Source organism: Oncorhynchus clarkii, chromosome 7 (assembly GCF_045791955.1).
Source record: "Oncorhynchus clarkii lewisi isolate Uvic-CL-2024 chromosome 7, UVic_Ocla_1.0, whole genome shotgun sequence".
Classification (NCBI taxonomy): domain Eukaryota; kingdom Metazoa; phylum Chordata; class Actinopteri; order Salmoniformes; family Salmonidae; genus Oncorhynchus; species Oncorhynchus clarkii.
The window spans coordinates 1,790,214-1,806,766 of NC_092153.1; the positions used below are offsets into that span (position 1 = coordinate 1,790,214).

At 42.5% G+C, this 16,553-nt stretch overlaps 1 protein-coding gene across 1 annotated transcript; it reads right to left on the minus strand.

The window, feature by feature from the left end:
- Positions 1-437: 437 nt before the first annotated feature.
- Positions 438-9,472, minus strand: LOC139412714 (zinc finger protein 135-like). The gene is made up of 2 exons (XM_071159378.1): positions 9,230-9,472; positions 438-1,831 (listed from the first exon to the last, which is right to left on the minus strand). Exons 1-2 carry the CDS (start codon positions 9,330-9,332, stop codon positions 540-542), a joined length of 1,395 nt encoding a protein of 464 aa, XP_071015479.1. The 5' UTR covers positions 9,333-9,472; the 3' UTR covers positions 438-539.
- Between the last annotated feature and the right edge of the window lie 7,081 nt (positions 9,473-16,553).

Here is a 16,553-nt window from a genome sequence, read left to right on the forward strand (position 1 = left end):
CTATTCATACAATATGTTACGAACTTGTAATATGTATGATATGCTAACATACTAAGTAATAGCTAAAAAGTAGTAAGTAGTTGCAAAGTTGCATGCTAAGCTAACATGCTAAGTAATAGCTATAAAGTAGTAAGTAGTTACAAAGTTGCTGATTAGCTAAAATGCTACAGTCCTCCTTGATGAGATTCTAAACACAGCAGCCTTTGGCTAGAAGTTTGAGTTAAACGCCCACCCTTCCACAGAGCAGGAGTAAGACTTCTCTCCTGTGTGACTACATTGGTGTGTTAAGTTGCTATGGTGAGAGAAACTCACCCAAAAGTCAGAGCAGACGTAAGCAGGCTTCTCTCATGCGTGTGTTCTCTGATGAACTATTAGTTCGGTTGCTGTTTTGAAGCATTTTACACAAACAGAGCAGGAGTATGGCTTCTCTCCTTTATGTATATGTTGGTGTGTGTTTAAGGTATCCAGTCGAGAGAATCTCACCCCACAGTCAGAACAGGAGTAAGGCTTCTCTCCTGTACGTGTTCCCCGATGAACTTTTAGCTTAGTTGATGTTGTGAAGCATTTACACAGTCAGAGCAGTAATAAGGCTTCTCTCCTGTGTGTGTAATCTGATGAACTGTTAGCAAAGTTGATGTTTTGAAGCATTTTCCACAGTCAGAGCAGGAGTATGGCTTCTCCCCTGTATGTTTACGTTCATGTGATTTTAAGTTGGAAAGTTGCGAGAAACTAGTTCCACAGTCAGAGCAGACGTAAGGCTTCTCTCCTGTGTGTGTTCTCTGATGAACTTTGAGCTTATTTGATGTTTTAAAACTTTTTCCACAGTCAGAGCAGGAATAAGGCTTCCCTCCTGTGTCTGTTCTCTGATGAACTGTTAGCACAGTTGATGTTTTGAAGCATTTTCCACAGTCAGAGCAGGAGTATGGCTTCTCCCCTGTATGTATACGTTCATGTGATTTTAAGTTGGAAAGTTGCGAGAAACTAGTTCCACAGTCAGAGCAGACATAAGGCTTCTCTCCTGTGTGTGTTCTCTGGTGAACTTTAAGCTTATTTGATGTTTTAAAACCTTTTCCACAGTCAGAGCAGGAGTAAGGCTTCTCTCCTGTGTGTGTTTTCTGATGAAATTTTAGATCAGTTGATGTTGTGAAGCATTTTCCACAGTCAGAGCAGGAGTAAGGCTTCTCTCCTGTGTGTGTTCTCTGATGAACTTTGACCTCTTTTGATGTTTTAAAACATTTTCCACAGTCAGAGCAAGAATAAGGCTTCTCTCCTGTGTGTGTTCTCTGATGAACTTTTAGATCAGTTGACGTTGTGAAGTATTTTCCACAGTCAGTGCAGGAGTAAGGCTTCTCTCCTGTGTGTATACGTTGGTGTGTTTTTAAGGTGCCCAGACGAGAGAAACTCACCCCACAGTCAGAGCAGACGTAAGGCTTCTCTCCTGTATGTATACGTTCATGTGATTTTAAGTGGGAAAGTTGAGAGAAACTAGTTCCACAGTTAGAGCAGACGTAAGGCTTCTCTCCTGTGTGTGTTCTCTGATGAGCTTTTAGCTCATTTGATGATTTAAAACTTTTTCCACAGTCAGAGCAGGAGTATGGCTTCTCTCCTGTGTGTGTTCTCTGATGACGTTTTAGCACCCTTGATGTTTTGAAGCATTTTCCACAGTCAGAGCAGGAGTAAGGCTTCTCTCCTGTGTGTGTTTTTAGGTGTATTTTTAGCTTTGATAGAAATGGGAAAATCTCTTCACAATGTGGGCAGAGATGAGACCTCTTAGCTCTCTGATCTTCCTGCTGTTGCTCCCTGGATGTAGAGAATGTCTCAACATGGTCTCCTGTGTGAACAACATCAGAAGAACCAGTCAGTTGGTGTGATATACATGTCAATCAAATGTATTTTATGAAGCCCTTTTTATATCAGTAGTTGTCACAAAGTGCTTAACAGAAACCCAGCCTAAAATCCCCAAAGAGCAAGCAATGCAGATGTAGAAGCACTGTGGCCACAAACAACTCCCTAGAAAGTAGGAACCAAGGAAGAAACCGAGAGAGGAACCAGGCTCAGAGCGGTGACCAGTCCTCTTCTGGCCATACCGGGTGACTTGTAGCCTAGTGGTTAGAGCAACCGAAATGTTGCAAGATCGAATCCCTGAGCTGACGAGGTAAAAATCTGTCGTTCTTCCCCTGAATAAGGCAGTTAACCCACTGTTCTTAGGCCATCATTGAAAATAAGAATTTGTTCCTAACTGACTTGCCTAGTTAACCTGTTTGGGTGCATGTCCAAACGCTAGCAGGACACCTACGACAACATCTGGTGAAATTGCAGAGCGCGAAATTCAAAATACAAAAATCGTAATGTTAAACATTCATGAAAATACAAGTATCTTACATCATTTAAATGCTTCTTGTTAATCCAACTGCGTTGTCAGATTTCAAAAAGGCTTTATGGAGAAAGCATACCATGCGATTATCTGAGGACAGCTCCCCACGTCAAAATACTTTTTCAACCAGCACAGGCATCACAGGCGTCACAAAATCACAGACAGCATTTAAAAAAAATCACTTACCTTTGAAGATCTTCCTCTGATTGCAATCCCAAGGGTCCCAGCTACACAATGAATGGTTGTTTTGTTCAATAAAGTCTTTCATTATATCCCAAAAATATCAGTTTAGATGGCGCGCTTGATTCAGTAGGTCACTCGTTCAACATGCACATAAACTAATCCAAAAAGTTACCGGTAAAGTTTGTCCAAACAAGTCAAACGATGTTTCTAATTAATCCTCAGGTATTCTAATATCTAAATAAACAATAATATTTAAGATGGAGAATAGTGTGTTTAATAGCGAAGACAAATAATGAAGAGCGCACTCTCGTTGATGCGCACAACATGACTACTTTTCTAATGGGGGACACCTTGGAAAAACTACAAATACTTGTTCATTTTTCCAAAAACAAGCCTGAAACTCTTTCTAAAGACTGTTGACATCTAGTGGAAGCCATAGGAACTGCAATCTAGGTCCTATCGATTTGCATATCCCATAGGCAAGCATTGAAAAAAACGGTGACCTCAAATAAAAAATTTCCTCAGGTTTTTGCCTGACATATCAGTTCTGTTATACTCACAGACAGTGTTTTCTATCCAATGCTATCAAGTATATTGATATCCTAGCTCCTGGGCAGTTTACAGGCAGTTTACTTTGGGCACGTCAGTCATCCAAAATTCCGGGACAATAACAGGTATGCTAAGAAAGTTAAATAACGGTTAAAAAATATAAATACACTACCATTAGTGGTGAAATAAATGAATAAATTATAAAGTTTGGGGTCACTTACAAATGTCCATGATTTTGAAAGAAAAGCACAATTTTTGTCCATTCACATAAATGTCAAATTGATCAAAAATACAGTGTTGACATTGTTAATGTTGTAAATGACTATTGTAGCTGGAAACGGCTGAAGATCTCGTACAACGCTGTGTTCTACTCCCTTCACAGAACAGCGCAAACTGGCTCTAACCAGAATAGTGTCTCGAAGGCCAGCATCCCGGAGTCGTCTCTTCACTGTTGACTTTGAGACTGGTGTTTTGCGTGTACTATTTAATGAAGCTGCCAGTTGAGGACTTGTGAGACGTCTGTTTCTCAAACTAGACACTCTAAAATACTTGTCCTCTTGCCCAGTTGTGCATCGGGGCCTCCCACTCCTCTTTCTATTCTGGTTAGAGCCAGTTTGTGCTGTTCTGTGAAGGGAGTAGTACACAGCGTTGTACAAGATCTTCAGTTTCTTGGCAATTTCTCACCTGGAAGAGCCTCCATTTCTCAGAACAAGAATACGAGTTTCAGAAGAAAGGTCTTTGTTTCTGGCCATGTTGAGCCTGTAATCGAACAGACAAATGACCCAGATACTCAACTAGTCTAAAGAAGGACCATTTTATTGCTTCTTTAATCAGCACCACAGTTTTCAGCTTTGCTAGCATAATTGCAAAAGGGTTTTGTAATGATTAATTAGCCTTTTAAAATCATAAACTTGGATTAGCTAACACAACATGCCATTGGATCACAGGAGTGATGGTTGCTGATAATGGGCCTCTGTACACCTATGTAGATATTCCATATCTATCTGTTTCCAGCTACAATAGTCATTCTGTGCAGCGCATAACGAGACGTAGGCCTATCCTCAACCAATCATATTTCTCAAATCCTTTTCAGGGTAAATTCCAGCCGACCATGGAGAGAACAGTAATGGCTAACTGAAAAACATATATAAATATAACATGTAAAGTGTTGGTCCCATGTTTCATGAGCTGAAATAAAATCTCTGAAATTTTCTAACACGCATAAAAACCTTATTTCTCTAAAATTGTGTGCACAAATATGTTTACATCCCTGTTAGTGAGCATTTTCCCCTTTACCAAGATAATCCATCCACCTGACAGGTGTGGCATATCAAGAAGCTGATTAAACGGCATAATCATTACACAGTTGCACCTTGTGCTGGGAACAATAAAAGGACACTTTAAAAAGGTACAGTTTTTTTCCAGAGAATTTAATGTTAATTTCTCTACCATAAGCTGCCTCCAATGTCCTATTAGAGTATTTGGCAGTACATCCAACCGGCCTCACAATTGAAGACCAAGTGTAACAACGTCAGCCCAGGACCTGAGGTGGGTCTGGCTGCCAAGTGGGTGGGCCTATGCCTTCCAAGGCCCACCCATGGCTGCACCCCTGCCCAGTCATCTGAAATCTACAGGTTAGGGCCTAATTAATTTCAATTGACTGATGTCATTGTTATATATATAAAAAACAGCCAAACATGTTCTCTAGTTTCTGTGTCACCAAATGTTGAACGAGACAAAAGAGTACGAATTGATAGGTGAGCATCAATCACTAGTTCAGTGCAGCAGACTGCAGGGGTGTAGTGCTGCAAGAGTGATGAGCCGCCACAATGGTGTTTGTTTAGTAAAGTTAGATCAATGTCTTGGACGATCACCTAATGATTAATTAGCAGTCCACATCACCAAATATTATAGCATAACATTACTGTTACAACAAAAACAACACCGATTTTCTTAGGAGATTTTAGGATGGTTTGCAGAATCGTCCCAAACGCAACAGCGCGCCATTAGGCAGAATGTGCTTTGATTAAAACAAAATACAGGAAGTCTATATAATTTAACACCATCTGCTCTAATTTTCTAACTAAACAGTAATTCAAGAAGATTTAAATGCATATTCCCATGAAATTGATTGAGATCAAACGATTGGCATGCAGACGCAGCTTGGTCATTTCACTGGTAAAACGTGAAGAATTATCATTCAATATTGACAGTGATGATGCCATGGCCTATTTTGAAATGAGGAATGCCTAACTTGGTGATGGAGGGTATTAAACATGTTCAACGTTCTTGAGACAATGTGTGGGCAAAGGCAGGCGTTACAAGTTTTTAAAAATGTTGCTTCGCTGTTCAGGGATGTGTGATGTCGGAATGACAGAATTCAACCTAGCAATAGACTGGTCATAACTTATAGAGGTCTAATTTAGAGGTTGACCGATTAATCAGAATGGCCGATTAATTAGGGCCGATTATTTAGGGCCGATTTCAAGTTTTCATAACATTCAGACAACAATTTTTTTTTTTACCTTTATTTAACCAGGTAGGTAAGTTGAGAACAAGTTCTCATTTACAATTGCGACCTGGCCAAGATAAAGCAAAGCAGTTCGACACATACAACGACACAGAGTTACACATGGAGTAAAACAAACATACAGTCAATAATACAGTATAAACAAGTCTATATACGATGTGAGCAAATGAGGTGAGAAAAGGGAGGTAAAGGCAAAAAAAGGCCATGGTGGCAAGGTAAATACAATATAGCAAGTAAAACACTGGAATGGTAGATTTGCAGTGGAAGAATGTGCAAAGTAGAAATAAAAATAATGGGGTGCAAAGGAGCAAAATAAATTAAATAAATAAATAAAATTAATACAGTAGGGAAAGAGGTAGTTGTTTGGGCTAAATTATAGGTGGGCTATGTACAGGTGCAGTAATCTGTGAGCTGCTCTGACAGTTGGTGCTTAAAGCTAGTGAGGGAGATAAGTGTTTCCAGTTTCAGAGATTTTTGTAGTTTGTTCCAGTCATTGGCAGCAGAGAACTGGAAGGAGAGGCGGCCAAAGAAAGAATTGGTTTTGTGGGTGACCAGAGAGATATACCTGCTGGAGCGCGTGCTACAGGTGGGTGATGCTATGGTGACCAGCGAGCTGAGATAAGGGGGAACTTTACCTAGCAGGGTCTTGTAGATGACATGGAGCCAATGGGTTTGGCGATGAGTATGAAGTGAGGGCCAGCCAACGAGAGCGTACAGGTCGCAATGGTGGGTAGTATATGGGGCTTTGGTGACAAAATGGATTGCACTGTGATAGACTGCATCCAATTTGTTGAGTAGAGTGTTGGAGGCTATTTTGTAAATGACATCGCCGAAGTCAAGGATCAGTAGGATAGTCAGTTTTACGAGGGTATGTTTGGCAGCATGAGTGAAGGATGCTTTGTTGCGAAATAGGAAGCCAATTCTAGATTTAACTTTGGATTGGAGATGTTTGATGTGGGTCTGGAAGGAGAGTTTACAGTCTAACCAGACACCTAGGTATTTGTAGTTGTCCACGTATTCTAAGTCAGAGCCGTCCAGATGTCAACTGGTTGCTGCGGAAAAGGAGGAGTTCAAAAGGGGGGTAGCCGATGTGAAACGGCTAGCGCTTTAGAGGTGGTGCGCACGAATAGCGTTTCAATCGGTGACGTCACTTACCCTGAGACCTTGAAGTAGTGGTTCCCCTTGCTCTGCAAGGGCTGTGGCTGTTGTAGTTATTGTTACATATAGAGACAGATATGACACTATTGAGCAAAGATAGGTATACATTAGACCACAAACAGAAAGCGGACAGGAAACCAAAGATTAAACAGAAATAAGTGTAATGGCCGAAGCCATACGTGCTTTACTGTGCATAAGGGCTTAGGGCAAAGAGGAGGAGGTGACCCTTAAATACATTATCTATTATGGAAGGAGCAGGACATCATTATAAAGATTAGATAGAGAGGAACAAACATAAGTGCTTAGGTTAAAGGCCATAAGTGCTTAGGGTAAGATAGACATATTAATTTTAGGACACGAGAAGGTCCTGCCACCATTGTAATCTAATCAAGAGCGGATACAGGCGAGCACGAAGAGGAGGTGGCGTTATTAGGCATGGACATGGAGGAAGCCTGGACTGAAAGATAATGGTGGCCGATGACCTGAGGGAAGTAACTCCATTAACATATGGAATGGACTCATATACTGTGTGTGTATAAAGACAGAGCCAGTGCTCTGGGAAGGTGTGTGTTCCGCGGACCATCTAGGCTTCTGATATGTTTGTATTAAAAGCCTATATTGAATTCACAAGTTCTTGTAAGTGTTATATTTTGAAACGATCCTCCACGACACGGCTTTTGTGGAGCGATGGGTAACGATGCTTCGAGGGTGACTGTTGACGTGTGCAGAAGGGTCCCTGGCTCGCGCCCGGGTCGGGGCGAGGGGACGGACTAAAGTTATACTGTTAAAAATCCAGAGCCGATGTCAACCAGGCAAGTCAGTTAAGAACACGTTCTTATTTTCAATGATGGTCTAGGAACAGTGGGTTAACTACCTGTTCAGGGGCAGAACAACAGATGTTTACCTTGTCAACACCGGGATTCGTTTTTGCAACCTTCCGGTTACTAGTCCAACGCTCTAACCACCTGCCTTATATTGCACTCCACGAGGAGCCTGCAGGCTGACTACCTGTTACGCGAGGGCAGCAAGAAGCCAAGGTAAGATGCTAGCTAGCATTAAACTTATAAAAAACAATCAAATCTTCACAAAATTACTAGTTAAGTACACATGGTTGATGATATTACTAGTTTATCTAGTGTGTCCTGCGTTGCATATAATCGATGCGGTGCCCATTAATTTCTCATCGAATCACAGCCTACTTCGCCAAACGGGTGATGATTTAGCACTGTCGTTGCACCAAACCTACCCATGAATATCAATGCATTTCTTTAAAATCAATACACAAGTATATATTTTTAAACCTGCATATTTAGTTAATATTGCCTGCTAACATGAATTTCTTATAACTATGGAAATTGTGTCACTTCTCTTGCGTTCCGTGCAGTCAGGGCATATGCAGCAGTTTGGGCCGCCCGGCTCGTTGCGAACTGTGTGAAGATTATTTATTCCTACCAAAGACCGTAATTATTTTGCCAGAATATACATAATTATGACATAACATTGAAGGTTGTACAATGTAGCAGCAATATTTAGACTGATGGATGCCACCTGTTAGATAAAATACGGAACGGTTCCGTATTTCACTGAAAAGAATAAACGTTTTGTTTTCGAAATGATATTTTCCAGATTCGACCATATTAATGACCAAAGGCTCATATTTCTGTGTGTAATTATGTTATAATTAAGTCTATGATTTTATGTTTGATAGAGCAGTCTGACTGAGCGATGGTAGGCAGCAGCAGGCTCGTACGCATTCATTAAAACAGCACTGTCGTGCGTTTTGCCAGCAGCTCGCCCTGAGACTTGGAGTAGTTGTTCCCCTTGCTCTGCAAGGACCGCGGCTTTTGTGGGGCGATGGGTAACGATACTTCGAGTGTGGCTGTTGTCGTTGTGTTCCTGGTTCGAGCCCAGGTAGGAGCGAGGAGAGGGACGGAAGCTATACTGTTACACTGGCAATACTATAAGTACATACAATAGTCAAAGCTAAATGAAATACAGATGGTATTGTGTAGTCCTATAATTCCTATAATAACTACAACCTAAAACTTCTTACCTGGGAATATTGAAGACTCATGTTAAAAGGAACCACCAGCTTTCATATGTTCTGAGCAAGGAACTTAAACGTTAGCTTTTTTACATGGCACATATTGCACTTTTACTTTCTTCTCCAACACTTTGTTTTTGCATTATTTCAACCAAATTGAACATGTTTCATTATTTGAGGCTAAATAGTTTTTATTGATGAGTTTTATTGATTATTTTAAGTTAAAATAAATGTTCATTCAGTATTGTTGTAATTGTCATTATTACAAATAAATAAATAAAATTGGCCGATTAATCGGTATCGGCTTTTTTGGTTGTCCAATAATCGGTATCAGCGTTGAAAAATCATAATCGGTTGACCTCTAATTTAGAAAGATAGAACCAGCTCTTACCATGACTAACAGTTGTCCTAATCTTCTCTTCCTCTTCTTCATCTTTAATGTTGACATTCAGCTCCAGTGTTTGACTGCAGTCTTCCAGCTTCACTGATGCCATCTCTGGATCCTGCAGTGCAAACTGGGCTCCACTGTCACAATCAGGACCCAGTGACTGTAGGTTTGGACTCAGTGTGGAAGGAGAGAGGCAGGTTGGGTTTGTCCTCACTGTTGATGTTACCGGCCTCAGACTTGATCGGAGTCGGCCTGTAGTAATAAAGAGAAACATACAAAAGTTATTGTCTTCACAGTTCTGGCGCTTTCTTTATTCTCTATTAATTATGTCATTTCAATAGATCAGGTAGCTAAGCATTGACAGAACATTAAATAATTTCCCATTAGACAAAGTGCACACTTTAAATTACACAACGTTAATACACGTTTTAGGCAGCACTATGTACTATTTTCCTGAATAACCTTGTCTTCACTGTATTATTTCACTCAGAAACAAATTATTATTTCCCGTTCACACCATAGTAACATTTATAGCTAAAGATAAATACAACTGAATGTGTCTGAATATTAGTACACATGTAGACAACTGATACATTCAGCGCCAAGTCAAGTCTGGGACCAAAAGGCTCCTGAACAGCTTCAACTCCCAAGACATCAGACTGCTGAACAGTTAATCAAATGGCCACCCAGACAACTTGTATTGACCCCGTTAATTACTTATGTTTGCACTGGCTATATGGACACTCGCATATTCTACACTGACACTCCAACACACACACACACACACACACACACACACAGTAGTGCAACAGTGAAATTGTCTCCCTCTCTCATGCACCCGCACTGCTTGCACTGAAGTCCGTTGACGCCGATACAAAACCAATAACACGTCAAACGAACTCAGAAATCTCAAAGAAATGTGGTTTATTTAGTTATCTTGACGAGATATCGTACATTCACTCAGACAAAGCCAAAGTATCTAGCTAACTTATGTGACTTGTAAAATAGTTTTATCACGTTCTTCACTCACTCGGTTTGACAGAAAAACAACACATACAATTAAAACCTTTACCAAACGTGATGATACCGATTTGTTAGCTAGAATTTAATGACATGTTCTTTCCAACGTTTGAACACGCTATTACATACCTGTAGCCATACATTTAAAACAGAGACAAAAGGTATCATATTAACATCAAGAGTTCTGGCGCTTTCTTTATTCCGAAGAATGGCGTGCGCTTGCCCGGAAGTTCCTGTTTCGTTCACACAAATGTAATGTGTATGTGTCCACCTACTGTACAGTTAGTGAACTGCGGGGGGAAAAGTCATGTCCATTCCAGAAAAGCGGGTAAAACGACATCAGACAAAATACGAAAATGGATCAATCAAAAAAACCCTCTCACTCCTTCTGTCACAGTCCAAATCACACCCCTACACAGTCTCAGGGGCCCGAGAGTGGGGAATGTCTTCATTCCCTGCAATGCTTCGGCAGTTAATTACAAAAACCTTTCAGCCGCACATACAATTATATACAGTTTCTTAAACGTCTTGTTCGTTTGGGCAGGACAATTAATCACCTGCGTAATAAATGCCACAAAATCCACCTTCGTCACAAATCAGTGTATCAGTATCCCTCAACTGGTGAACGACATTCTGAATCTCTACAGGCTGCGGGGCATCCACTGCCATAGCTTCCACAGCTCCCGTCGCTCCTTCAACTACTTCCCGTCCTGTAGGAGACCTGCTGTACAGCCCAGATCCTCGCTCCTTCAACTACTTCCCGTCCTGTAGGAGACCAGCTGTACAGCCCAGATCCTCGGTCCTTCAACTACTTCCCGTCCTGTAGGAGACCAGCTGTACAGCCCAGATCCTCGGTCCTTCAACTACTTCCCGTCCTGTAGGAGACCTACTGTACAGCCCAGATCCTCGGTCCTTCAACTACTTCCCGTCCTGTAGGAGACCTGCTGTACAGCCCAGATCCTTGCTACTTCAACTACTTCCCGTCCTTTAGGAGACCTGCTGTACAGCCCAGATCCTCGCTCCTTCAACTACTTCCCGTCCTGTAGGAGACCAGCTGTACAGCCCAGATCCTCGCTCCTTCAACTACTTCCCGTCCTGTAGGAGACCTGCTGTACAGCCCAGATCCTTGCTACTTCAACTACTTCCCGTCCTTTAGGAGACCTGCTGTACAGCCCAGATCCTCGCTCCTTCAACTACTTCCCGTCCTGTAGGAGACCTACTGTACAGCCCAGATCCTCGGTCCTTCAACTACTTCCCGTCCTGTAGGAGACCTGCTGTACAGCCCAGATCCTTGCTACTTCAACTACTTCCCGTCCTGTAGGAGACCTGCTGTACAGCCCAGATCCTTGCTACTTCAACTACTTCCCGTCCCGTAGGAGACCTACTGTACAGCACAGATCTTCAAACTACTTCACCCTAGCAGGGCACTCTGGGAATTCGATAACTTGAATTCTACCTCAATTGCTACACAGCACATCATCAGATTATTCAATTACACACACATGGCCATAAATGACCATGCTTTTCTCAATATCATCACGGAACCGGCTATACACCAAACTCTCACTGGGTATATTATGTATCCCAGCATCACATGAGTAGCAGTAGCGAGCGGTGCGTGGGTCAAATCACTGAGGAAGTATATTACAACCTATGTTAGACATAATGATTCATAGGTCATACCACATAATGACAACACAATGATTAATAGATTATGACAACATAATTATTCCAAGTTGACCGGTACTATACTTTCTAGACGTATAGTTAGGTAGTCGATTAAATGTATTATGCGAGAAATGGCGATGTAAACGGATTTATGTACAAATATTGCTATAATAACCATGATATGGAAGCAAACTTGGAGTCACCCGATGATACTTTATTGTTATTGTTTATTGTTTACTCCATGTGTAACTCTGTGTTGTTGACTTGTTTATTGTTTACTCCATGTGTACAACTCTGTGTTGTTGTCTGTTCAGACTGCTATGCTTTATCTTGGCCAGGTCGCAGTTGCAAATGAGAACTTGTTCTCAACTAGCCTACCTGGTTAAATGAAGGTGAAATTTAAAAAACAATATATATAAATACGGTGTGTGGTCCTCCCACCACCGCTCGGGAAACCATGCAGTTTACTACAGATTAACTTCACAGTTTGGTGAAAGTGCAAGGTTATCTTGATACTCCTTTCCAATAAATATCGAGGGTCTTATTCTGGTGACATTGTGATCGATGCTTGACTGCTGTTTGACAAATAAAAATATTATCTTGTCCATAAGAACCAAACAAAAACATCATTACTTTCACGAAACGTGTTTGTGCCGTCGTGTGCCTTAGTAGCGCAAGTCCCAATTTAAAGTGCATTCGGTAAGTATTCAGACCCCTTTACTTTTTCCACACGTTGCAGTCTTATTCTAAAACAGATTAAATACAACAACTCCTTATCAATCTACACAGAATAGCTCATAATGTCAAAGCGAAAACAGGTTTTTAAGAAAATGTTTGCAAATGTATTAAATATAAAAAAAACAGAAATACCTTATTTATGTAAGTATTCAGACCCTTTGCTATGAGATTCGAAATTGAGCTCAGGTGCATCCTGTTTCCATTGATCATCCTTGAGCTGTTTCTACAACTTCATTGGAGTCCACCTGTGGTACATTAAATTGATTGAACATGATTTGAAAAGGCACACACCAGTCTATATATGGTCCCACAGTTGACAATGCATGTTAGAGCAAAAACCAAGCCATGAGGTCGAAGGAATTTTACTGTAGAGCTCCAAGACAGGATTGATTCAAGGCACAGATCTGGGGATGGGTACCAAAACATTTCTGCAGCATTAAAGGTCCCCAAGAACACAGTGGACTCCATCATTCTTCAATGGAAGAAGTTTGGAACCACCAAGACTCTTCCTAGAGCTGGCCTTCCAGCCAAACTGAGCAATCGGGGCAGAAGGGCCTTGGTCAGGGAGGTGGCCAAGAACCTGATGGTCACTGACAGAGCGCCAGAGTTCCTCTGTGGAGATGAGAGAACCTTCCAGAAGGACAACCATCTCTGCAGCACTCCACCAATCAGGCCTTTATGGTAGAGTGCCCAGACGGAAGCCACTCCTCAGTAAAAGGTATATGACAGCCCGCTTGGAGTTTGCCAAAAGGCACCTAAAGGACTCTCAGACCATGAGACAACAAGATTCTCTGGTCTGATGAAACCGAGATTGAACTCTTTGGCCTGAATGCCAAGCATTCCTCCATGTCTGGAGGAAACCTGACACCATCCCTACAGTGAAGCATGGAGGTGGCAGCATCATGTCTGGAGGAAACCTGGCACCATCCCTACGGTGAAGCATGGAGGTGGCAGCATCATGTCTAGAGGAAACCTGACACCATCCCTACGGTGAAGCATGGAGGTGGCAGCATCATGTTTGGAGGAAACCTGGCACCATCCCTACGGTGAAGCATGGAGGTGGCAGCATCATGTCTGGAGGGAACCTGGCACCATCCCTACGATGAAGCATGTAGGTGGCAGCATCATGCTTTGGGGATGTCTTTCAGCGGCAGGGACAAGGAGGCTAGTCAGGGTCGATGGAAAGATGAACAGAGCAAAGTACAGAGAGATCCTTGATGAAAACCTGTTCCAGAGCACACAGGACCTCAGACTGGGGTGAAGGTTCAACTTCCAACAGGACAACGACCCTAAGCACACAGCAAAGATATCGCAGGAGTGGCTTCGGTACAAGTCTCTGAATGTCCTTGATCAAGTCAAATCAAATGCTTACTTACAAGCTCTTAACCAACAATGCAGTTAAGAAAAATACGTAAAGAAATAAAAGTAAGAAATAATTAAAGAGCAGCAGTAAAATAACAATTGTGAGGCTATATAAAGAGGGTACTGGTACAAAGTCAATGTGCGGGTGGCACCGGTTAGTCGAGGTAATTGAGGTAATATGTACATGTAGGTAGAGTTATTAAAGTGACTATTATCTAGCCAGAGCCCGAACTTGAACCCGGTCGAACATCTCTGGGGAGACCTGAGAATAACTGTGCAGCGACGCTCCTCATCCAGCCTGACAGAGCTTGAGAGGATCTGCAAAGAAGAATGTGAGAAACTCCCCAAATTCAGGTGTGCCAAGCTTGTAGCGTCATACCCAAGAAGACTCCAGGCTGTAATCGCTGCCAGGGGTGCTTAAGTACTGAGTAAAAGGTCTGAATTCTGGAAATGTGTTTTTTTTTATACATTTGAAAAAAAAAATCTAAAAACCTGTTTTTGCTGCTTTGTCATTATGGGGTATTGTGTGTAGATTTATTTTTTTCGCTCATCTATTTAATTTAATCAGAACGTGGAAAAGTCTAGGGGTCTGAATACTTTCCGAATGTACTGTATTTCCGTTAGTTTTCTCCATATTGATGTTGGTTTTACGTTTTAGGAGACTTTTCTTAGCGGATGTACAATCATCATGAATTGAATAATGGGTGGTTTCAGGCCCCCCGGAGTGAACAGGCCCTGGTGTGAACAGGCCCCGGTGTGAACAGGCCCCGGTGTGAACACACTCGTTCAGAAACGAGGGCTGAGGGGGCTTACATTGACAACTTCTCTTGATTGGCTAATGGGTTTCGACTGATGGCAAAGATGGCCGTGGGGATTCCCCCAAAGATCGCCGTGGGGATTCCCCCAAAGATGGCCGTGGGGATTCCCCCAAAGATGGCCGTGGGGATTCCCCCAAAGATGGCCGTGGGGATTCCCCCAAGGGCATAAGGCGAGGGTAAATGGAGGCTGTGTTTTACTTGTTTGTAACACAGCCATAGATAAGGGTGTGAAGAGGACAGGAATGTTTATCTAAACTAACATGTGACGACTTAAACACTACGTCTACTTTATGTGCGAGAGTCACATGACCTGAACACGTCGGCAGTTTGGCGCCTTACAAAAAAATAAAATAAATGTTTTGTCTCCATTGACAGTCCATGATGGGAAGTGGACAGGAGGGCATGGGACAGAGGATTGTGTAGTTTCAGGTGTATAAAGTGGTGTGCCAACTGTAGGGGATGATCATGTTGCGGGGGATCAGAAGTGTCCGGTACAAGAGAAGTAGGTCGAGGTGGTCAGAGTATGGGATGTGATGTGAATTGGACATTACAGTTTGTGTGAATCTCATTATACCAGAGAAGAAGTTAGTGCATTAGTCCAGAGACAGAGTAGTGCATCAGGTGTCATATGCCGAGGCAGTGAAGAAAGTAGAGGATGTATTAAGGGTGAGGGATTCTGAGAGGAGCCCTGTGAGTAGTAGATCTGTACCAGTACAGAGGGATGCTGAGAGGAGCCCTGTGAGTAGTAGATCTGTACCAGTACAGAGGGATACTGTAGGTCAATGAGTGATACGTTTCAGTAAGGTTGACTTAGTGTTCATAGAAAATGGTTATCAACTGTACAGCAGAAATGGAGTGTAAATCACAGACAATAGATGTGGCAGCAGTGGAGACGTACTTCAACGTACGAGACTGGAGATCAGAGGAGTTACAGGGGGGTGTCCTGTTCTCCCAGGTCATCGGCATGATGCAGGAGCAGATAGGGTCACAGTAGCAATGTCCCTCTTGGAGGGAACACAACACCCTGCTACACTCACCTCCCCACGGAGTGAAAGAGGTATGTGATTGTAGGTGCAGGTAAGGATGACAGAGGCAGAGAATGTGATGCAGGAGTAGACAGGGTCACAGTAGCATGGAGCAGGAGTAGATAGGGTCACAGTAGCATGGAGCAGGAGTAGATAGGGTGACAGTAGTATGATGCAGGAGTAGATAGGGTGACAGTAGTATGATCTAGGAGTAGATAGGGTCACAGTAGTATGATGCTTGAGTAGATAGGGTCACAGTAGTATGATGCAGAAGTAGATAGGGTCACAGTAGCATGGAGCAGGAGTAGATAGGGTCACAGTAGCATGGAGCAGGAGTAGATAGGGTCACAGTAGTATGATGCAGGAGTAGATAGGGTCACAGTAGCATGGAGCAGGAGTAGATAGGGTCACAGTAGCATGGAGCAGGAGTAGATAGGGTCACAGTAGTATGATGCAGGAGTAGATAGGGTCACAGTAGCATGGAGCAGGAGTAGATAGGGTCACAGTAGCATGGAGCAGGAGTAGATAGGGTCACAGTAGTATGGAGTAGATAGGGTCACAGTAGCATGGAGCAGGAGTAGATAGGGTCACAGTAGTATGATGCAGGAGTAGATAGGGTCACAGTAGCATGGAGCAGGAGTAGATAGGGTCACAGTAGTATGATCTTGGAGTAGATAGGGTCACTGTAGCATGGAG